Below are 23,556 nucleotides of genomic sequence, written 5' to 3'. Positions count from 1 at the left end.
GGTGCTCCCAAACTGGGCTTTGTTCCCTGGCTCCGCCAGCACCAATGATCACGGATGAACAGTTTGAGCAATACATTCTTATACAGGAATATATTTCAAAAAAAAACAAACCAAGAGCAAGACTGTCCCTGTGCACATCTCAGGCCTGCCACTAATGAACAAGATGAAGCCATCCAAGGGCACAATAACCTTTTTTGTCAACTCCTCCCTTCTCCTTCACAGGAATTTTTTCCTGTTCTCTCTCCCCCTAATCTCACTTCCTTCTTCTGTCTACTCCACCCCAACTCCAGATTTCCCTACCCTTTCATCCCCACGTTTAACTTTTTCCTTCAATTTTTTTTTTTTTTTAACCCTGTAGGGGTTTCCCCCCCCAAGAAAACCAGCATGATTTTCATGGAATCCCAGAATGGTTTGGGTTGGAAGGGACCTCAAGACCATCTTCTGTCCCACTCCCTGCCGTGGGCAGGGACACCTTCCACCAGACCAGGTTGCTCCAAGCCCCATCCAACCTGGCCTTGGACACTTCCAGGGATCCAGGGGCAGCCACAGCTTCTCTGGGCAACAATTTTAGTGTCTTTCACCTTCAGTATCACTGCCTGGGGTCCCACTTGCACCCTGTGTTCCCTTCATCCCAGTGCTCACTTTTACAGCACTTACAATCTCTGGAGTTTCTCCTCTCCAGCTCCACTCCAGAGTGGCTACAGCTCCTTGCAACCCACTCAGATCACACCACACCCCTGACCTTTCCTCTGGCCAACACTCAAACCACTACTTCACCTTCACTTTTTTTCAACCTTACAGATATGACTGAGAGAATTGCTCATGCTTCTTACTTTAATTTCTTCCTCTTTTTGCAGATTTTTCTTCCATCTAGGCCTTCTGCTTAGCCACTGGCAGAGTGTCAGCTCTCACAGATACCTTGTTGTGCCCCCCTGGGAGCTCTGGACAAGGTCTGTCTCTTTTGCTTTCAGTGCTGTTTTTCCCTAAAGAATATCACACACACATAAAAATTCACCTGTCATCTGTCTTTAACCCAGCTCTGTCACCTCCAAATTAAATCCCATCCTCTTTCTTTGATATCACCCCTGTCCTATCAGTATTCAAAGGCCTGAATTAAGTCAGAACAGAACTCCTGATCCTCCTCATCCCATGAACATTTTCTGACACCCTCTCACCCACAACTTGTAACCCAAGTATTCCCCACATCTCTGCCTTTGTCCCTGCTGACAACATCCAGCCAGGAGAAGTGCTGGACCACATCAAAGGGCAAACACAACTCGCCTTGTAAGCCACCTCCATCCTTAGCTACCCTGCTGGAGCTGACACCACCCACTGGACAGGGATTCTGTGATTCTGGTACTAAAGGAGTAAGACAACAGATTCATTTTGCTTGAACAAGGCTTGGAAATCACAAACACAGAAGCTGAGGACATGGAAGAAACTTGCCCTCAGAGACACATCCAAGCAAAGTGCTGACATCTTCCCCCTGTCCCAGTAAAAGCAGCCCAAATGTCACAAGTTCCCTCTGCTGAGGGAAGGTACCAGAGACCCCAAGCAAAAGCAGAACATACATCACAAACGAGTGTGATTTAATACATGGAACACTGCAAGTCTAAAAACTGTTTCATCTATGTGTGTTAGATCATGGAATCCCAGACTGATCTGAGTTGGAAGGGACCTTAGAGACCACCTCATTCCACCCCCTGCCATGGGCAGGGACACCTTCCACCAGCCCAGGTTGCTCCAAGCCCCCTGGACACCTGAACACTTCCAGGCCTTCTGGTCAGGAAGGAGCTGGACAAAACTAAGGTATGAGATGCTTTTGAAAGGATGGTATAGCCAGAACAGAAGCAAGAAAGTAAAACCCAGAAAGATTTTGAGTAGCAAAAGCAACATTTCACCTTTACCAAGTAAAGTATCAGTGGTTTATTTGCAAAAGAATAACACACCTGGAGATAAAAAACCCAATTAAATAGTACTGAGGAGTTCTGCCTTAAATCAAAACATCCTTTACTACGTAGAGGAAATTGTGTAATCAAGTTCCAAGACTGCCCAACACACCAAAAGCAATTTTCTAAGCTTGCTGTAAAGCAACTAAAAACACTGCTAAAACCAGACCAAAACAAATGAAAAGTCACAAACATACTGATAAACCCTTGACTCAAAAGCCCTTAATTTTCATCTTGCCCCACGTTTCTGTTTTAATTCTGTTTCAGAACACAACACAAACTGAACACTGAACGTGCAGCCTCAGAAGAAATATGGGACACTGATTAAAGCAGCCAGGCCTAGGGGGGGCCTCCAGTTTGGTTTAGGGTTGTCAGTCTGTAAAATGTCAAGGCACAAATTCATGCTGCCAGGCCTAGGGAAGGCAGAAGCACCCAGGGCTCCTGCACAGCACAGAGAAGCTCTGAAATGTTGATTTTTCAGTCTTGACAGCACAGCCCAAAGAACCACCAGTGACTGAGGTACAAAAGACTTCCTACTTTGCTGCCAACATCTACCTTCTACATCAAGCAAGCACAGGGATAAAACAAAATCCACTGAGAAAAGAGGCTTTTGTGACCATGTGGTGCCAACATCCACTCCTGGGCCCCAAGGTTTCTCAGGAATCTTGCCCAGCTCCGAGTTCAGAGGGCAGGTAACGCTGCCCTGGCACTCACAGGTGCTAATGCCTTCCTCTCCTTCTAGTTTACACAGCAGCTCTCGGAATGTTTACAGAAGAAAACACAAGGGTTTGGATATTTCTTTCAGTCCAAGCTTAAAGGCAGTTGAAATGCTTTTTTACAGCTGCCCAATTCCAGCCTGAGCAGACAGATCTTAATTTTAAGACCCATATTCACAGGTATTTCCTGGTTAAGGACAGTAAAATATCTATTATATCAGCACAAATGTTTGTTTGTTTGTTTGTTAATACAAAAAGAGGTATTTTACTTAATAGACTTTGCAACTGTTAGGTACAAAAACATCTATGTTAAAAACAAACAAACAAAACTTCCCCCCCCTCCTTCCCAAGCCTGTGTCTGGGAGTAAAGCTATTCATCCTTCCCTAAAGGACAAAGCTCCACAGGCTCCTCAAATGGCTTTAGAAATACATAAAGTTGCAGTTGTTTCTCTCCACATATCACCACAGATTTTACAAAAGTCCTACTTTAAAATCTAGTGTTTCATGACAGACATCAGCTGAAGTGATGAGTGTTCCCAACATACAGTCAGAATTCAAACTGGTGAATCATGGAAACACAGGATGGTTTGGGTTAGAAAGGAGCTTAAAGATCATCCAGTTCCAACCCCCCGCCGTGGGAAGGGACACTTTTCACTCGACCAGGTTTCTCCAAGCTCCATCCAACCTGGCCTTGAAACATTCTGGGATGAACAAAACTACCTGGAGAGTGACTGCCTTCCAAGAAAACACCACAAGAACTAAATACAGACAACTTGACAACGTAAACATGGGAAAAAAAGCAAGGAAAAAGCAAATACCAGACAGGACAACAGTTGTATGGCACAAACTCACAAGCCAAGGAACAAGAGAGTCACTCAGAAGTCCACAGGCTGTGGATTTAACAGAAGTAGCCAGGACTCTGAAAATTAGACTGAGTAACTGTACAGAAAGATTGTTGTCAAGCAGCCCTCTAGAACCAGGAGGGCATTAAAGGGCTGGATAATTTAAGGAGATTTAAACACAAGAGCCCTGTAATAAAATATCACTTGTTGTTATGCCCAGAGAAAACAAGAAGCAGCCCAGCTGCAGGTTACTCGCTTATCTGAAAACCTACACTAATAATTTTCATCCTCTTGCACCATTTTTGCTGGTTCTACAACACTAATTAAATAAATCCCAGAGGTCACAAGGTAAGGATTAAATTCTCAGTAATTAATCTGCTCAAATTGTAACTCAGGCTGATATTCCTGATGTTACCAATGAATCCCGTGGTGAGCTTAAAGATGTGGAGTGAAAAAATATTTTGGCACATGCCCAGCTATAATGAACACTTTCCTGGCACTGAGATGTTCCAAAAGCTGAGGAACTGTCAGCTGAGGAACCAACTGCTCAGTGTTGTAGCTGTGTGATAGCAGCCTCCCTTGGAGTACAGCACATACAGGAAAAAGGGCAAAATAGCAAAGATAAAAAAGCCTTTGACCTTTGCTCTGAACTGAACCATGAGTCAGCAAAACCAGCCAGCAGTTTCTGTACTCTTCAACCTGCACCTCAGCATATTTTAAGTCACTTGTGCTCATTATACTTCATGCTCCTGTGGCCAGAGAGGAGGATTCTCCTGCCTTACTCATGGGCTGCTGTAAGAGCTGGTTTGTCACCACCAGCTTCCTCCCAGACCAGTGCAGCAGCTCCCCTTTGGATCCAGAATTATCAACACACCATCAGATGGGAATAATTTGGGAATAACAGCTACACCGAGGCCTTCAAATGCACAGATGAGACTGAATCTCTGGGATCTGACCTTGCTGTTCTCTCAGATCTGGATGCAGCAGTTGGGAGGGAAGAGAGGGAGAAAGGCAAGAGCACCCATGAACACAGGGAATAGAGGCAAGGAAACATGCAGATGAAAGCTAAGTTAAACCAAAAGTCACTGAAAGAGCCTTGAAACATCAAAAGATGATCTTATCTCGCAAAGGAGTGGACCTGCTAATAAGAAAAGACTTGAGCACTCCTCTTAATCAGCTTTCTGAGGACTAGGAATCATCCCCGTCATTAGTCCCCTCAGGACCAGCAGTTTATTTCTCCCCTGCCTCTGGTCCTAACCTCTGGGAACCTCTCCTTCCAAGCACCAGAAACCGTCTCTGCACAGTGTATGCTGTCATTTGAAACATCTGCTCCTCAAGCTTAATGAGACTGAATCAGCTTCCCAAATGGACAAGGCACAGTGTCAAGAAATTAAACCTTTAAGCTGCTGACGAGTGCAGCCTCCTGCTCCCATTACCAGGAGCAATCCTGCCTCACCTTACAGCTCTGCTCGCTCCTTCCCCTCTCTCCCTGCGGCGCAGCTACAAGGATGGCAGCAGCTTCCTCATCCCTTGGATGACCAGCATCTTCTCCTCCCAGTAATGCATGGAGTGCCAGCAGCAGGGGCTTCAGGGTGGTGGCAGGGAGGAAAGCACCTCCACTTTCCCCTCAAGGAGCTGTGCCCAGGCTCCTCTAACTCAAAACACGTGTGGACTGAGCCCTCTGCTCACTCCTCAAGCTCAGTGTCTGTCTGCTGGGACAAGGATTTGAAAGGCAGTCACCTAAGTGAAATGTACCACCCATTTATGGATCTCCCTCCTGTAAAGACGCTGATAAGTAAGAAGGAAAAGAACTAAAAGCCCTGGTTTTCATCTCTGAAACAGTTCTGCTGTTGCTCTGTGACTCTCAACCGAGTCTCAAAAATATGCAGAGGAGATGAGAGAAACCTGCCTGCCCCTCTTCCAAGCCCATGCCAGGACACATTTGGCTACCCTGCAGCTCACTCTACTCCATATCATCTCCCTTGTCCTTGAAGGAATGCAGTTGGAAAGCAACCTCAGGGACAGGCAGCGGCACAGCTTGTCAGCACCAGGAAAGCAGGTGCTCACTTATCCAGTGAGACCCTGGGAGACATTCCCACCAAAGAAAGGGGCAGAGAGCTGGAGGTGTCTGCTCCTCTTCCATCTCTGTTCCCCAAGGCCCCTCTCCTCTAGCAAAAGACAATGAATACAAGGGGAAGGGTGCGAGAGGAGGTGTATCCCCACCTGTCGTGGGTTTATGATGCAAATTCCCCTTATTGGAAGGGTAACAATTAAGGACTCTGTGTGTGTGAGGTGCCTGTTGCATCCCCTCCAACAGAAAGGAGGAGAAATCCCATTTCATAACCCCTGCCAGTGGATAGCTGATGGGAAAGGAAACATAAAGCACAGTCTCATCATTTTTCTAGTGGAGAGGACAAGGGTCACAGAGGTGAAGCCAGGTATCAGCCCTTCTTTCCATCATTCCTCACTAAACATGAGGGATCAGAAGGGTGTGTGTGGTGGAGAGGCAGTGGACAAACAACTGATGTGTCTACCCTGCTTCTTCTGAAGGAAGGGTGTGCAGGGAGGGAGAGGGGGGAGTGCTGAAAACAAATATCCACTCACAATCACCCTTTGCTTAGGAAAGGGGAAGCTTAAAGCCACCTTCTCTCCCACTTTCTTCCACAGGTGCCAAGAAACGAGAAGATGCCCAGACCTCCCTTTTCCACGTCTCTGTTTGCCAGGTGTGCATGCTCAGGTCCCCATTTCCCTCTGCATGCCAGGTGTGAATGCCCCAGATCATCTCCCTCAGGTGTGAGTGCACAGGAGAGAGGGAAAGATGCTCAGCTCCCTTTGCAGCTGGAAGTGCCAGAAGCACCCAGAACACTCTGAGTGAGGGGTCCTCAGTACCTCTCATTCTTCCAGAGGGAGAGAAGGGAGGGTGGTCCAGTGGCCCCTTTCTCCACTGCATGCTCAGAGATGCCCGTGTCACTTCCTTGACCAATGCACCCGGGTGGGTGGGATGCCCCGAGCCGCGCTCCCTTCCCTCCCCATCACATCCTTGAGACTTGGAAGGGGAATTCCCAGTCCCTCCTCTTTCAGGTATGTGCTAGAGATGGGCACGCCGAGTCCCCTCTCCCTGGGGAATATTTTGTCCTGTACCTCTTATATAGGAACATACAGGCAGCAAGCGCTGCCAGGTCCCCTCGGCCGGTCTGTTTGACAGGGAGTGCTCAGGTCCCCTTCCCCCTGCGGGGGTTCGATGGAGGGTCAGGAAGAGCCACCCGATGTCCCCGCGGCGGGGTCACCCCGTGCCGGCTCTGCGCGCACGGGGGATGCCCAGCATCCCTCGCAGGGAGCGAGGGGCAGCCCGGCCACTCCCCCCGTTCCCCCCCGCGGTGGGCACTCACGGTTCCAATAGACGGGGTAGCTCTCTGCGCTGGCCACATCCACCTCGTAGAGCCCGCTCCGCACGCACACCGGCTCCACGGCCGCCGGCTCCCCGTCCTCGCCGCCGCCGCTGCCCGCCAGGGCGCGGAACGCCAGCTCGATGCGCAGCGAGTCGTACCCGATGAAGGGCTTCCAGGTCTTGCGGTCCTCGCGGTAGAACCAGCGCACCTCCTCGGCGCCCAGCTCCCGCACCACCTCATAGCGGGGCCGGCCGCCGCCCGGCCGCCGCCTCTCGGGCAGCGCGCTGGCCGCCAGCGAGAAGCCGCTGCCGCCGCTGTCGCTGCTGCCCAGCCCCGCGCCCTCGCCCTCGCTGCCCTCGCCGCCCGTGCCCGTCGAGTACCGCAGCGACGCGCCGGACTCGGCCGAGTCGAAGTCTCCGCCGGCGGCCTCGTCGCTGAGGCTGCGCTCCCGCGGCGGCGCCGCCGGCTCGGGGTCGCCCTCGGAGGAGGAGGTGGAGAGCGCGGCGCGGAGCGGCGGCTGCGGCCGGCGGGGCGGGCGGGCGCGGGCAGCAGCAGCCGCCGCCTCCTCCTCCTGCTCTTGCTCCGCCGCTGCTGCCGCCGCCGCCGCTTCCTCCTCGCCGCGCCTCGGCCGCTCGTAGCCGCTGGCTGAGCCGGGCAGGTCCCAAGCGCCCTGCGGCGAGCCGGGCTCGGGGTAATCCATGCCGCAGCGCGCCCTGCCCGGCGGGGCCGCCGAGCCTCGCCCCGCCCGCCCCCGCCGCTCCGCCCGCCCGGCTCGGCTCTCCCGCCCGCTTCCCCCCCACAAACCCCGGCCCGCGGTGCCGCAGCCGCCGCCGGCTCCGAGCGGGCGGGGGCGGGCCCGCATCGTCACGGGCGGCGCGACGCGAGGGGGAGCGGCGGGGAGGGAAGGGAAGTGCGGCCATGGGGCACGGCGGGGCACGGGGAGGGACGGCGTAATCCTCTCTCTGTCTGTGTTTGTGTGTGTGTGAGAGAGAGAGAGACGCCCTGACACGGCCTTGTGACCCCGTGTTTGCGTGTGCCACCCGGGGGTGTGTGCAGCCCTGTGTGTGTGTGTGACACAGACACAGCGAGTGACACCGAGCGTGCGAGCCGCGCTCGGAGGGAGCGGGTGGAAGCTCTGTGTGTTTGTGTGTGTGAGAGACGTGCTCAGACATACACGCTGTCAGCATGTGTGTGACACAGACAGAATCACAGAGTGTGTTGAGTTGGAAGGGACCCGCAGGGATCACAGAGCCCAGCTCCTGGTCCTGCACAGGACCATCCCCGAGGGTCACACCAGGTGCCTCAGAGTATCTTCCAAACGCTGCTGGAGCTCTGGCAGCCTTGGTGCTGTGACTACTGCCCAGGGGAGCCTGTTCACCCTCTGGGGGAAGAATGTTTTTTAAGATCCAACCTAAACCTCCCCTGACACAACTTCAGGCCATTTCCTGGCATCCTGTCCCTGGTCCCCATAGAGAACAGATCAGAACCTGCCCCTCTTCTTCCCCTCACAAGGAAGTTGTAACTGCAGTGAGGTGTCTCCTCTGTCTCCTCCAGGCTGAACAGACCAAGTACCGTCAGCTGTTCGTTCCTCTCAAAGGCTCTTCGCCGTCTTTGTTGCCCTCCTTTGGATGCTCTCTAAGAGCTTAATATCTTTCTTATATTGCCGTAACACTGTGTGTGTGTGACATTCTCAGACACAGCATGTAACCCTGTATGTGTGTGTAACACACCCAGACACAAACTGTGGACACTGTAGACACACAAGCATGTCTTGTGTGAGACCCCAACTCAACACCCCGACAGCTTGGCAGGGAGAGGTGGTCAGGTCTGCCCTCTGCTCGTTGGTGTGACACCCCTTTTCCCTTCAGCCAAGCATTTCTCAGTTGTTTAGGGGGATGAGTGAGACTGGCACACCCCAAATACACGCTCTCCACACTAAAAAGGGTGTCAACAACCTGAAGTCACCCTCGTACGAGAGAAATGCCACTCCTCCAAATACTAGCAATGTTCTCTAAATCTGAGGAGTTGGGGTTCACCTGTACTTGTTTGTGTGAGAGAGAGAAAGTAATTTCCACCTCCACTACACACCTCGTGATCAACAGGAGGGGGTGTTGAAATGCACATCTGTGTGATAAAACACCTGCCAGCCTGTAGGAGGAAAAAGGATGAGGGAAGGTGCCCAGGTTTTACACCTGTGTGGGACAACTCCCAGGCCCAACAAACACGTTACAGCCGAGTGAGGGGCAGTGATTGATCACCTCCACGGTGCCAGTTTCCCCCCCCAGCATCCTTTCTCATGGTGTGGGAAAGAGACTCGCAGAAAACACACCCTGGCTTACTGGGGTGGGGTCACCTGTTTGTGAGACACCCTCCCCCTTTTGCAACATGCCCAGGAGGAAGGAGGTGGTGAGAGGGAAGGGCAATACTCCGATCCCAGTGACACCTGGACGGGTGATGGAGCTGATACCTGCAGCTCCATTACACCTCTGTGTGCAACGTCCCTGCTGTGTTACTCACATCACAGCCAGTGGGTCTGTGGCCACCAGCCACGTACACCCTGCAGAATCAACAGAATCGTTCAGTTTGGAAAAGACCTCCAAGGTCATCGAGTCCAACGGGTGACCGATCCCCACCTTGTCAACCAGCCCAGAGCACTGAGTGCCATGTCATTCCTTGAACACCTCCAGGGATGGGGACTCCACAACCTCACAGGGCAGCCCATGCCAATGCTTAACGACCCTTCCAGCACCCCCAGGTCCTTTCCCGCTGGGCAGCTTTCCACCCTCTCTGCCCCCAGGCCGTAGCACTCCACGGGATTGTTGTGACCAACACCTGACAGGGGGTTGTGGCTGTGTGATGATTGTACCCCCAACCCCACCTTCACACTCACACACACACACACTTTTTCCTAAGGCAAGGACAGGGGAAGGGACATGACTGGATGTCACCTCTGCCTGTGAATTACCCAAAGCACCCAACTGCCTGTGCAGTGGATGGTGGGGTTTTTCACCCCACCTAAAAGGGTTGTTTGTGTGTGTGTGAGTATCATATACATTTCTGTGCCACCACCCCTAAATGTCTGTGTGTGTCATTCTCCTGCATTTACAGCAAATCCCCCCTCACAGCCCCAGTGCCCGTTGTGGGAGGAAAAAACCCAGAGTACAGAGCGTGTGTTCCCTGATTCCCCTTTCTCCTGCACATTCTGCCTGTCTCCATCCTGCAGTCTGCAGTGACAAGGGGACTTCTGTGCATTGTGGGGGGTTGGATGTCCAAAAATAGGCTTGTGGCCTAGCTCCTATGTCTGCTTTCAGGCAGGGAATCCTGTTAATGGAGTGTGTTAAAACCCAGAGAGAGGCCAGACTGAGTTCAGGCTGGAAGGGAAGGTGAAGCTTTTAGAGGTGTTTGCTGCTGCTGGAGTGGTGTTTCCCTGAGTCATTAAAATCCTGCTGAAAGGCTGCACATGGATCCTTGGATGCATCAGCAGCACTCTTCAATCCTAAAAGCTCCAAGACCGTTGTTAATTCAACCACAGGAGCTTTCTGCATGTTTGTTCTGTCTTCTCACATGGAGAAAGAGAAGAAAAAGAGAGGAGATAAACAAGGAACAAGCAAGAAGCCAGGGGAGGAGGCTGTGCTGGGGTGTTTGCTCTACCAAAAGGGATAGCATCTCTTTGTTTGACTTATCTTTTGCATTTCTAATGAACTGCACAGGGTAATTTCACTCTGAAGCCTTGTCCCAGATTTTTCTCCACAGTGGGGAAGTAAAAGGGAATGTCAGCTGTCTTGTAGATTGCTTTGTAGACACAGATTGTAGGATTCTCATTTTTTGTCCCCATTTCCATCAAAGCCAGTGGGATTTCACCATCTTCCCTCCTTCAACAAGTGTTTCACCCTTGATGTCATCCTACTGAAAATTCTCCCTCCTTTTGCTCCTTGTCTAAGATCAAGGGAAGATTTTCTTTAGTTATTTTATATATTCTTTCAGATTATGGAATCACAGAATGGTTTGGGCTGGAAGGGACCTTAAAGACCATTTAGTTCCCCCTCCTTGAAGGAATTTGTGAGCCCAGACCTCTCTCATTTGAGCTCAAAAATGGAGTATTTCCCCTTTTTTTATTGCTAGCAGCTCTGAGCTCACAGATGTAGAGCAGCTTGAAAGTTTCTGGCATGACACAGGACCCAAGTTCCATCACCACAGAGTTACAAGAAATGAAAAATAAGACCCAAAATATAAACTTCCTTTACCACCAGAGGAGGAACGTTTCCTTACAGTGGAATAAATGTGGAAGTTCTAAAGCTAAGTTACTTTTATTTTGAAATGTTATTGATGTAACACTGTGAATTTCCATAGAGATCCTTGTAGGTCCTTTCCAACTCAGGATACTAATACATTAATACATTTGGGAACTTCCTGGGAAAGACTTAAGAGGCTCTCAAGGACCTCCCTCTGTCCAAGAGGAAAAGGTACCATGAAAGTAGATCTAATAATATATAATGGTTCTGTGATTCTAAACTCACGTTACCAAATTCTCCTGATTACCCTCATCCCATCAGTCTTTGTCTACAAGACAAGCTACTCCCATCAGTGCAATTTTAAGTAATGAAACTACTTGCAGTTTTGAAACTCTGACAATTTACAAATGATGTGATCATCTTGTATTTTCTTGCAGTTCCTGTATAAAGCACAGTGAATAGCACAAGTGCAAGTGCTTGCAAGAGTCCATTAGAAACAGCATTTATTCATTGATGAATCCTTTATTACAAAGCCATTTTAAGATCTTTCCAATAGCTATTTTTAAACCATTTGTTATGCACCCGTATTGATTTTGTTTGTATTTTTTTTTTTGCACTGTACAGCACTGAGTCAACACCGTTCCTGCTATCAGCTGTACTTGTGATTTTATTAAAGAACAAGATGAAGTTTGTTCTTTGACAGGAGCCATTTACCATGAAAACTGCTGATTGCTGCTCCATTACATCCCCACTCTCCATCTCCTTATTAACCAGTGCAAACCACTTCTTACACCCAGGTCAGGAGCGACGCTGGACTCGCCAGACTGAAATTGTGTGGACTTACCTTAGTCACGCTCTTCAAATATTGACACAACGCTGTTTTTCTTCTTAGAAATGGTCTCTGGGCTGTTTATAAACTCTCACATTCCCACCTTGGGTGAGAACAGTCGTTTGAAGAACCAGCTCTTGAAATGATGACACACACGTCCTCTAGACCTGCTGTTTTTCAAAATGTTAGTTGTGCTTTTGATGTTCTTTTTTAAGTTGCTTGGATAGGAAGAGTTTAATCATCATGGTTATATAACATGGAAATGGCACTCTGGAAATGACATTTAACTTTGTCCCAAATACAGGCAGGAAATATTTATCAAACACTTCTGCTTTGGTTTGTTTGTTTTTTGTTTGGTTGGTTTTTTTCAGTTTACAGCTACTCAAATGTATTTGGAAACACAGGGAGTATTAGTAACTTGACTCTGCTAAAGTATTTTTCATCAAATTAAGCAGAGTTCTAGAAAATCTTTTCTTACAACAAATTTTCTGCACAGGGAACGTTAGCTCCGTGGGTTTTTTTGGAGGAGATATTGTTCAACTGGCTTAAAAATCCCATTGTGAGTGTTTTCCCTACTGTCAGACATGTGAGGCTTGTCTGGTTTTTGATGGTCTTCTTTTCCTTGAACGCCAGCACTACTGGCACAGTTCTTATGCCAAGGTCAAAGTGCCTTTCAGTAGATCTAAAAATGTTATCCCAAAGACACAGATCCACATTCCTTCACCCCTGCTGCAAGAAGCAGCAGAATATCCCCCTCTCTCTACAAGACAAGAATTAGGGAGCAAGGAGAGGGTCATTTTTGTGATATCAGGTATTGTCTCTCTCAATGCAGCATTGTTAAATTGTACAGACTTCTTCTGCCTTCTTTCTCCCTTCCCCCCCAACATTGTTCCAGGGCAAACAAAGTAAGAAAGCAAAATAGTGATCCCTGACAGAAATATTTACCCTTTCAGACTTTGATCTGGTGGAGTCCTGGTGTGAGGTGTTCACCTTTGTGTGGGTGAGACTCACAGAAAGCCAGGCACAGGCAGGTTGCTGGTGGTGCTGGCAAAGAAAAGGCTGCACTGGAGCCGTTCTGCCGGTGTGGCCTCAGCCCCTACATCTCCTCCAGCCCCCTCTTAGCTCTTTCTGCATCTCCATGGGTATGAATTTTGTCCTTGCAGGGGTGAATGAAAGCGGGGTAACCTGCTGAATATGACAAAGCTGATGGGATGAGGGAAGAGTTTCTGATGGTGCGTCTAGAAAATGATATTGTCAGGGAGATATGGGAGATTAATTATTGCTCCCAAAAATCCCGAGCCTGCACATGTCCCCCTGGAATGAAAGGGGTAAAGATGTGAATGATGTAAAAGCATCAAAGGGAGTGTCTGTGTTCAATCTTATAGCCAAGACCCCTTCAGCATTCTTCTGGGGAGTGTTGAATGAAAGTCAGCTGCAAGGCAGGCTCAGAGAGGTGGTTAAAATACCTCTCCCATAAATGTGTTTGCCAGTCAAGGTGTGTGTCCTGCACCAGGGAGAGTGGCAGAATCATGGAATGGTTCAGGTTGGAAGGGACCACAGTGGGTCCTCTGGTCCCACCTCCCTGCTCTAGCAGGGCCATCCCAGAGCACATGGCTCAGGATTGAACTCCAGACAGTTCTGGATTAACTCCAGTGATGGAGACTCCACATCCTGTCTGGACAATCTGTTCCACTGCTCAGTCACTGCACAGGAAAAAAGTTCTTCCTCAGGTTCAAGTAGAACTTCCTGGGCATCAGTTTGTGCCCGTTCCTCTTGTCCTTTGCTGGACACCCTGAGCAGAGCCTGGTTCATCCTCTGACACCACTCTTAAAGGAGGGCTTAAAGTCCTTCAAACCCAGGTACTTCTCCTCACAGAACGCTGGTGTAGCCCATCTCCAAGATGCCAACAGCTGCTCTGTGTACACACTGTCCCTTAAATGATGACATCTGATTTCTAAACTATGTCCTTTCCTTCCAAATTACTCTTCCAAGTGAGTTTTGTCACGTGTCTCTTGGCTCTGGGATTGGGGCAGTTCCCAGTGTTAGAGGGGTTGCTATCACTGATTTATTTTCCTTGCTAGGGATGGAGAATAGATGGACGAGAACAGTGTAGAAAAGGTACTTCTGGTGTTTTCAACCAGTTGTAACAGGATGCAGAAGTTCCTGGAAAAATTCCTTGAAGCTTTGCGTTCTCCCAGTCCTTCATTTAGCCATTAAAATATAATCTGAGAGTAAGTTTATTTCTTCCTGTGTTTGTTGTTGTTGTTGCTGTTTTTGTTGTTGTTTTTCTTCCAGAGGAGATACTGAGAGTGTGGGCACACAAGGGGCAAATTAGTTTTGTGGATCCAAGAACAGTAAATGAAGTTGACACAGATATTATTTTTTTTAGGGACAAAGAGAGGGGTGTTGGGTAACATTCTGGTCAGTGTTGACTGTGGAATTGATGGGATCAAGGCAGGAAACAAGGACTCTGTATTCTTACTGTGCCAGCCACTGAGCCAAGAGGCAAAGCAGAAAGTCCCTCTGGAGGAGACCACCACAGAACTTTGGGAAAATGGGAAGCTGGTTCCTTTTTGTAAATGCTGAAGCAAAGAGTAAGAGGTCACTGTCTCTCCCACACACCTTGCTGTTGGGCATCTGAAAAGAAGTGAAGCACAGAGCATTTTTCACCACAAAGGAAAATAAAAACCCCTTCATCCTGCACAAAACTCCCCATCTGGTGAGTGACTGAAAAAGCCAAGAACAAGAGGTGGTTACAAGTTGTGGAAAACTTCTGTGCATAGAGATTAAAAAGGAACAAAGGAAAATTATTTTGGGAAATGGTTGCAGGACGCAGGGCCAGGGAGAGGAGAGTTTTGTAGGGGTGTGGGGCTGTGATAGAGTTCACAGCTGAGGGTCTAGAGATCAGGGTCAGATGAGGAAAAAAGAAACTTTAATGCCCTCAGGGCCAGAGTCACGAGGCCTGGAGGGTTACACTCCAATGTTTTGTCTCATAGTAACACCCAAAAGCGGTGCTGGAATTGCAGGACCTTGGGAACACTTGGCACTAAAAGTGACTTTGAGGTCGCTGTCAGTGTGATCATGTGTGAAATCCTGGCCTTACTGACACCACTGTGAGTATTGCCATTGATTTCAGCAGGGTTAAAAATGCACCAGCTCTCTGGGGTTCAGCCTTTCCCCTCCCAAAGGTTTATTATTGTCAATTGATCCCAATCCACTGGCTGTATTTCTGGCTCAAACCTGAGGTGACTGTTCCACAAGGATGAATCATAAGAGATATAAAATATATTCCCTAGTCCTTGTTGTACATGCTGTTCTAGGAAAGCAGAGTAGCAGTGCTCGTCATCACATCCTTGATGGAAGCACCGAGGGACACACTTAACTCCCAGCATGAGAGCAGCAGTGGAAATACTCGCATAAAGTCAGATAATTTCTTAAATACCTGACTGAAATAGCGTCTGATTGAGAAGACCTTTAAGCCTGCACATATCTGCAGAGGGCCAGACGTTACGTCTTTGTAGGATGTCACCTGATAGTAGGTGAGCGACCTCGGATCATCTGATTCCTGAGGGAATGTCCTCGTGACTTGTGTTTTAGTAGGTAAAACGGGATCTTCGCTGGCTGTGGTCTGTCCCTGTGCAGAGGGTTGTGGAAGGCAGCCACGGCAGCCAAAGTCACCGTGCTGTTATCTGTCCGGGGCTGTCGCACGGTCAGGTGACAGCCGGGACCACATTCCAGCTATAAATAGACCACATTTTGTTCATTGTGTGGAAGCACTTTCATCAGTTAGACCCCAGTTCCTCTGGGTCTCAGGACACTCTGGGTTTGCTCCTTGCTGAATATTCCAGCTCCTTTTTTCTGCCTGCAGCACCAGATTTACTCACTTCTCCTCCGACGCGCCGTTAAGAGGTCTCCTCTTCGGTGTCGCTGCTGGAAGATGGATTGAACTGTAGTTTCGAGAGGGACTGAAAGCCAACTGTTCCTACAGCCAGGCCAGTGGGGCAGGCAGGAGATCTCCTTCCTATTTATAGTGGAAGTTCTATTTTAGCCAGTAGTAAAGAGCCTGGCAAGGAAAGTCGGGAGAGGGGCCTTAGAGAGAGAGCTCTTTCCAGTTAAATTATTTAGCTTTCACATTTTCCAAGATCTTATGGGCTGAAACAAGACCATCTGCGTTCATGTGGTACAGGAGGATCAAAAAGGAAAAAAAAAAGGACAAGCATCTGATGTGGAAAATCTCCCTGTGGTAGAAAAATCTGACTCTGGTAGGAAACCTGGCTGTGGTGGAAAACTTCCAAGGACTCAGATTATTAAAAAGGCCACTTGAAGAAACTTCCTCCCTGTCTCTTTGCAGAGGTAGACAACCATCTAGCCATGAAATAAACTTTTGCTTCTCATCAATTTGCATTCACTTACATCAATGTACCAGCCCCCAAAATTTCCATTTATATAATGCATGGTGACATATAAATATTTCCATCACCTCCTGCCTGGGTGCTGTTTTTGGGGACAATGTGGCTGCTCAGGGGACTGGATTCCTCCTGCTTCTGACCTGTGGATCTGTCCCTGGGCTGGTATAAATGCAGTAGCCAAAACCTTTCAGAGTATTTTCAGAAGGTCGAATCATACCCCTTTCCAGAGCATTCCAGAGGCTCCCAGGGAAAGGCTGAGTGGATATTTAAGCCCCAGATCACGGTAGCCCTCTCACCCCAGATGAACTATGTGAGTTAGAAGCTTACAGTCATGTACACGTACAGCAGGCTGGAATGGGTGGATCTGCGAGCCAGTGTTGTCTTTAATGATCCTTTCCCTGTTCCCCAAACAGGCTCTTGCACTGGAAAACAGGCACCTGCCCTCCCAGATTGGCTCAGAACAGACGTGGCGTTTTGGGTGGGTGAGGGAGAGGCAAACTTTTGGTGTCACTCTCACTGCATCTGATTTCACACCCTGATCCGAGGGTTTGTTTGCGCTGGGGGACTTTATCACCTGGTTATTGCACAGGATTCGTATTTCATGAGGGAGGTTCTGGTAACAGTCTCACACATCCAGAGCTGGTGTCAGCACTGCCATCGGCTCACTGAGTAATGACAGGTTTAACGATGTGAACATCTGTATTCAGGCAGTGATGTCCCATGCCCTGTCTTCTTTTCACAGTCATTTTAAGTCAGCAGTTCCTGATGGGAGACGAGGGTGGAAGGGGGAGAGAAAAATCAGAACCATGTGCTGTATTCTCACCCCTCCGGGCCTGAGTGGGCGGCCAGGATTGCAGGTTGTGTGTTGGGAAGGTAAAGCACAGTCAGGCAAAGCGGATATGCTGCACTTAGACCTCTCTGGGCAGAGAAAACTCCAAGCAGAGGGTCTATTTGTCCATAATTTCCTGTTCAGGTTTAGGAGCATTTACTGGGGGGGGGGGGAGGGATCAACTTGCCAGCTGAGGGCTCTGCAGGCTGGGAGATGCTGATGCCATGGGATAAAAAAAGGGGGAAGCAGCAGTGTAACATATTTATGGTGAGACACTGGCACAGGATGAACCTGTGGCTGCCCCATCCCTGGAAGTGTCCAAGGCCAGGTTGGACGGGGCTTGGAGCAACCTGGGTAATGGAAGGTGTCCCTACCCATGGCAGGGGGGTGGAATGAAATGGTCCTTAAGATCCCTTCCAACCCAAACCACTCTGGAATTCTGTGATTGCTACTAGTCTTGTAAGGCTTTATTTTTTTTTTTTATTCTCCATCAATTCCATATGCTTCCCTTCTCTCCTTTCTCAAGGCTTAGCAAAGCCAGCCAAGAATCCACATTTTTCCAACTGTTGTAACTTCTGTAACTGTTTTGGATGCTGGAAAAGCAATATGCAAGGAAAGAGGCCAAAGCCAGCAAAAATGTGTCAGGTTTCAGGGCTGCTGATAAGATGGGAAGAGTATCTGTTTTTCTCAGCAGCCAAATCACAAATGACAGTTGAAATCAAGAAGTGATTTCTATTTTTATTCATATTTTCTATCTACTTTACCTTACTTTCACTGCATCTTTTTTGTAAAAAGAAAGGAAGAGCCTCTTGCATGTGCTGCCTGTGGAGAGCCAGGGATCTGGACTTTTTTGTTGTTGTTGTTGTTGTGGAGCCTCTGTCAGTTAAACAAGCAAATACAGATATTGCAAACATATTATCCCTCCCCCTTTATTGGCCACTTCATGGTGCACAAGACCTTTGCCAAGTCGCTTTTCCTCATTTTTGTGGCCTGCTCAAGCTCGTTTATCCCATCCAAACTAAACACTACGCTCAGGAAAAACATCCCTCCGCCTTGTGAGTTTCTCTGAGGGCCGTGCTGCTTCCCCTTTTCTCACATCCAGCCTTTTCTCTTTCATGTGGCTTGTGGATGTTTGGGCTCATGGGGTGCTGGTGAACAATACCCATCTCTGTGTCTGTGCTCAGCATGAACGAAACACTCCGCTCCCACTGCCTTAGGCCGCTGCTCCTGCTTTTTGGGGGTGGCCTCATCCTCTGACAAGCAGCTGGACCCCTTCATGGGTTCACTCCAGCAGCTCAGCTTGAGAACTCTTTGCTCACAGCAGAGAGGAGAAGCTCCTTGTTTTCACCTGCTGCCTGTTATAAACCAGTCGGTAGCGCCTGAGTGGAAGGATTGTTTGACTTGATGTGAACTCGTTAGTTGAGCTTCTCTTAAGGATTTGATTCGGCCAAGGAAGCAGGAGCCTTTCCAGAACCTTCTATGTGCTCTTGCTTTATTTATTTCACTCAGCTGTTGATACCTGCTGGCACCTTGAGCAGCTGCCCCCTTCACCCTGAAGATCATACAATCACAGAATCACAGAGTGGCTTCGGATGGAAGGGACTTTAAAGATCACCCCATTCCCAGCCCCTGCCATGGGCAGGGACACCTTCCACTAGACCAGGTTGCTCCAATCCCCTTCCAGCCTGGCCTTGAACACCTCCAGGGATGGGAAGATGACATGGGGCCTTTCCTCTCTCCTTCACCCAACTGTGCTGTGGGTTTTCTTCCACCCACACTGCAAAAGACAGAGCAGGCCCTTTGCAGCCACCCCCCCTTCCAGTGCCCTGGAGGCACGAAACTGGTGGAGGAAGGATTTCCCCACACAGCACCCAGCCCTAGCACCACCCCCACTCCTGGGAGATGAGGTAAGGGAGCCCAGGAGGAAGGAGGTCTCCCCTGGGAGCTGGCAGGCACCATGCTGGCCCTTGGATCCAGGGAACAGCAGGACAGGGAAATGCAAAGAGCAAGCACAGCCACTCTGAAAACAAATCTCTTTATGCTGCAGAGCAGCACAGATCACAAAAACCATCTCCAGACAGCCTGGTCCTTCCTAACCCCACAGCAACCCATTAGGGCTACATTAGTGTGTGTAGAAAGACGGCTCAAGGCAGCAAATTTTGGAAATTCAAGCTTCCCTCTGGGTTGGTTTCAGCCTGGGTTAATTGTTCTTTAAGATCTGGAATGTTTTTTATGTCACAGTTTGATTACCATGTAATGATGCTCATTTATTTCAGGTCATTCTTTCCCCCCCTTTCAGCAACAACATACCTGGTGATTCAGAAGCACCTGATCAAATTAAAACATATCTAGAATGTTCAGGAGGCTTTAACAGCTCTTAATAAATACGATTAGGTATAATTTAAAGGCATTAAACAGGACAGAGGATCACTGTGCTGGGTGTGGTGCCAAACGGAGAAGTGCAACAATGTTTGCTCCCCAGAATGTGCCAACTCTAAGGAGAAACTGAAAAATCAGGGAAAATGAAGTGTTTTAACATGTTGGCAGAGAGTACAGTGAAGCACTGAATGATCAAATGGTTTGTGGGAGGGCACACGGGGCTCTGGCAGAGCCTGGATGTGAATCTGGATCAGAAGGTGTCCCCAAGCCAGATAACTGCTGTTCCCTCTCTCACATCTGTCTCCAGGGCCCCTCTTAAGGAAGGAGCAGGGGAAAATCACCGTGATGAAAACAGCACTGCAAGAAAGGGCTGAGGGAAAGGTCTCATGTCTCCTGCAGCCTCGCTCCTGGCCCTCTTGGCAGGAGGAGAACATTAATGCTGGGGAGGGAGATTGATGCACAGACCTTCCAGCCAGCTCGGGGAGGCACAACTGTGTCCGTGCTCCACAGAAAGCAAGTTCAGACATGTGTCAGTACAGCTGAGCTGGCTGCATTTCTGTGTTGGATAAAAACTGATTGATAAAAAGCTGCCAAGTGTTCAAATGACTGCCTTAGGAGCCTATTTTATTTTATTTTTCTGTTGGAGTTTGCTAGTTTTTCTGCAGCAAGACCATCCCAAGCATTTGGAGCCCATCTGTGGTGACTGTGCATCCAACACTGTCCAAAAGGACGTGATGGAGGGATCAGAGATTTAAAATTCCTGTCCCCTGTGGCTCCTTACAGGCATTATTAAAAGCAGGCTTTTCAAACTGATCCTGTGATGCTGAGACACTGCTTTTTTTCCCATCCCATCTCCACATTTTCACTTCCAGATTTGCCCTTTGGCAGAAAGAAATGCCCATGGAAAGACAGCCCTGCATCACTGTTGGTAAAATGCTGATTTTTTCATGTCAGGCAACTTCTGTGAAACACCAGCAGGAAGTAACACAGTGGGTGACTTTAGAAATCCATATAGAAATTGCAGTAATAGGGCTAATTACAAAAAAAAAAAATCATCACTTCTCTGTGTCTCACACACAAAACCTGTGCTTTTTAGATGTACCTTTGGTCTCTGCAGGAGTCTGACTCTTTAAGCGAAAGAAAACAAACACAAGAGCAATTAGAACCCTTCTTTTTGTGGAATGCTTTCTTCCTAAGATAATCAATGCCCTAAAGACACCGTGTACAGCATATAATAATGAGAAATACACAGAAGTCCCGAGGGATTGGAATTGCACCCAGATCCCTGCTCTGCAAAGAGCACACAGCTTACTTGCAGTGTAGAAATCAGAATTTCTTGGAGGTCAATGACCACAGGTAGAAGTTTTTTTATTAGGCAATGTTAGTTAGATTAAGGCTGGTCTAATCAAAGCTGTGAGGAGTCGGCTTTGGCTCTGCTTGGCAGAGCAGAACCTGCTAATCCAAGTGCCACAGATGCTGAGACATTCCTTCACATGGCACGAGCCAAGTCCTGCACGCTGCCAAGAGCCTCCTCTGAAATTCATGGGAACTGGGAGTGTGTGGCACCCGGCAAGGCCAAGCTTGCCGTAAAAACCCTTTGGAAAGAACATAATTTGCATACCAGGACCTGGTGCAGTAAACTGGCTGTGGCCTCAGCTTTACTGTTTTCCAGCACGAGCCGACACCAGGATCGTGGTGTAGGAAAGCTTGTAAACCAGGGTGGGGAGACTGCAGCCTGAGGATTTACAGGCTGGAATGTCATTCATACAGCTCTGGTCACGTGGCTCCCTCTTCCATGGTTTTACAATAAAATCTTGGCTGATGTGTTAGTAAGGCCTATTTTGCCCTGAGAAAGGAAGAGGATCCCCCCCCAACTGTTGCTGAGAAACGTCAGATCCATTGCACAACTCTGCTGGGAAACATGCAGAGCAGCCCAGCAGCTACTGAGCCAGCCTGTGCCTAGACTTGGCATTCACTTGGAGAGCACTGCAAGAGGATTGAACTCGATAAACCTTCACACCAAGTCCAGACAGAGAATGGAAAAAGGCAGATTTTCCCTTTTCCACCTGTGAGTGCTGAATCTTTGAGCTCCAAAGTCAAGATGCCCAAAGCCAAACCTGCTGATGAGATGTGGACCCACATATTCCCCCTGTACTTGGCACCTCGAATTCTAAGTTCACTTTTGGGTCCCTCAATTCAGGAAGGACATTGAGGTGCTGAAGCATTTCTGGAGAAGGGCAGTAGAGCTGGGGAAGGGCCTGGAGCCCAGGTCTGATGAAGAGTTGCTGAGGGAGCTGAGGAGGCTCAGGGGAGACCTTCTGGCTCTGCAAATCCCTGACAGGAGGAGGGAGCCAGGGGCAGTCAGGTTCTGCTGCCAGGGAACACAGGACAGATATTAGACTGAATATCAGGTTGGATATTAGGGAAAATTCTTCATGGATAGGGTGGTCCAGCCCTGGCACAGCTGCCCAGGGCAGTGGTGGAATCCCCATCCCTGGATAAATTTCAAAGCCATGGGGATGTGGCACCTGGGGACATGGGGCAGTGGTGGCCTTGGCAGTGCTGAGGGAATGGTTGGACTTGATGATCTTATAGGGCTTTTCCAACTCTAATGATTCTAGGGATTTTCTGGATCCCCTGAAGGAGACCTGTGTGCCCTGCTGGTGTTCTGCTCTCCTTGCCTTGTGCAGCAGCAGCTGCAGGAGGGATATTGGAGCTGGGACATGCAGCAGTGCTGGACAGAGGGGCTTCAGCCTGTCCAGCTGCTGTAGAGAAGGAATTGAGTCAGTTCCACGTGGATTTGGGGTCTGCTTTGTGTGCTCCGTGCCAGGAGATCTGGGAGGGCAGCACACTGGTTAAGTGCTGCCAGAAGGGCAGGGAAGGCAGGCGAGAATCCTGCCAAAAACCTGTGCCAGCTGGGTGTGGGGGGAATGTGCTGCTGTAACGAGAGGCCTGGTCTGGGTCCATCATCACAGTGAGCTTGAAGTGACTCCATTCAGGAGCATCCTAAATCCTCGTGGTTTAGGAGCATTTACCTGGTGGGGGAGATAAAACTTGCCAGCTGAGGGCTCTGCAGGCTGGGAGATGCTGATGCCATGGGATAGAACAAAGGGGAAGCAGCAGTGTAACCTATTTACGGTGAGACACTGGCACAGGATGCCCAGAGAAGCTGTGGCTGCCCCATCCCTGGAAGTGTTCCAGGTCAGGTTGGACAGGGCTTGGAGCAACCTGGGATAGTAGTAATTGTTTCAGGGAAATGGTGGACTCATCATCCCTGGAAGTGTTCAGGAAACGTGTGGATGTGGCAGATGGGGGCACAGTTGAGTGGTGGGCTTGGAAGTGCTGGGGGAGTGGTTGGACTTGATGGTCTCCGAGGTCTTTCCCAGTGCTAATGATTCCATGACTTCCATACTGCAGGCTGTCTGCTGTTGGCAGCAATGGGAGCACTGCTGGGCAGAGGGAAAGGCTGCAGCACATCCCTCCTGCAGCCTTGGCTAACTAGAGCCAGTGGGGCTCCTGGGTGCTGGGCAGTGGGATCTGGAAGTGAAAATGAAAGCGAAACTCTCTGGGAAGTGGCAGGAGAAGGGGCAGCGTGGGAGCAACACTGAAAAACCCAGTGAGGAAAAGTCCAGTGGCTGGGATGTGCTTGGATGTTCCCCAGAGAAGCATCCCTTTGCTGCAAGATGCTCCCACAGCCACCCTTGTAGGCAACCTCATCCCTGATTCCAGCACATCTCTTGGATTTGCACTGGCAGTCAGGGGGGCAGAGGCTGGGAGAGGAGCTCTGTTCTCAGGGGACACGCAGTGCCAGCTGTGCTTGCAGTCTCCTGAGCTGCCCCAGCGTGGCTTTGCCCCACAGGCTGAGGAGTGCCCCTTGCCCTGCCCCTCTCCAAAGTGCAGCAGAACACAAGGAGTGAAAGGGCCACAGAGAGCCAGAGGGAGACATTTGTGCCTCCCTGCCCAAGAACTCATTAGGAAGCAC

General features: G+C 49.3%; 1 protein-coding gene across 1 annotated transcript in view; it reads right to left on the bottom strand.

Annotated features, from left to right (window-relative positions):
• The window catches only part of DDHD1 (DDHD domain containing 1), a 65,055-nt gene extending 57,459 nt beyond the window's left edge, over nucleotides 1–7,596 (bottom strand). Inside the window, exon 1 of the mRNA XM_050336114.1 lies at nucleotides 6,897–7,596. Coding sequence (XP_050192071.1) covers nucleotides 6,897–7,596 — 700 coding nt within the window. The remainder of the gene's footprint in view (nucleotides 1–6,896) is intronic.
• Nucleotides 7,597–23,556: the final 15,960 nt, after the last annotated feature.

This window comes from Myiozetetes cayanensis, unplaced genomic scaffold (assembly GCF_022539395.1).
Source record: "Myiozetetes cayanensis isolate MyiCay16 unplaced genomic scaffold, myiCay2020 scf6-25, whole genome shotgun sequence".
NCBI classification, from domain to species: Eukaryota; Metazoa; Chordata; class Aves; order Passeriformes; family Tyrannidae; genus Myiozetetes; species Myiozetetes cayanensis.
This window is presented reverse-complemented; position numbering and strand designations above follow the sequence as displayed.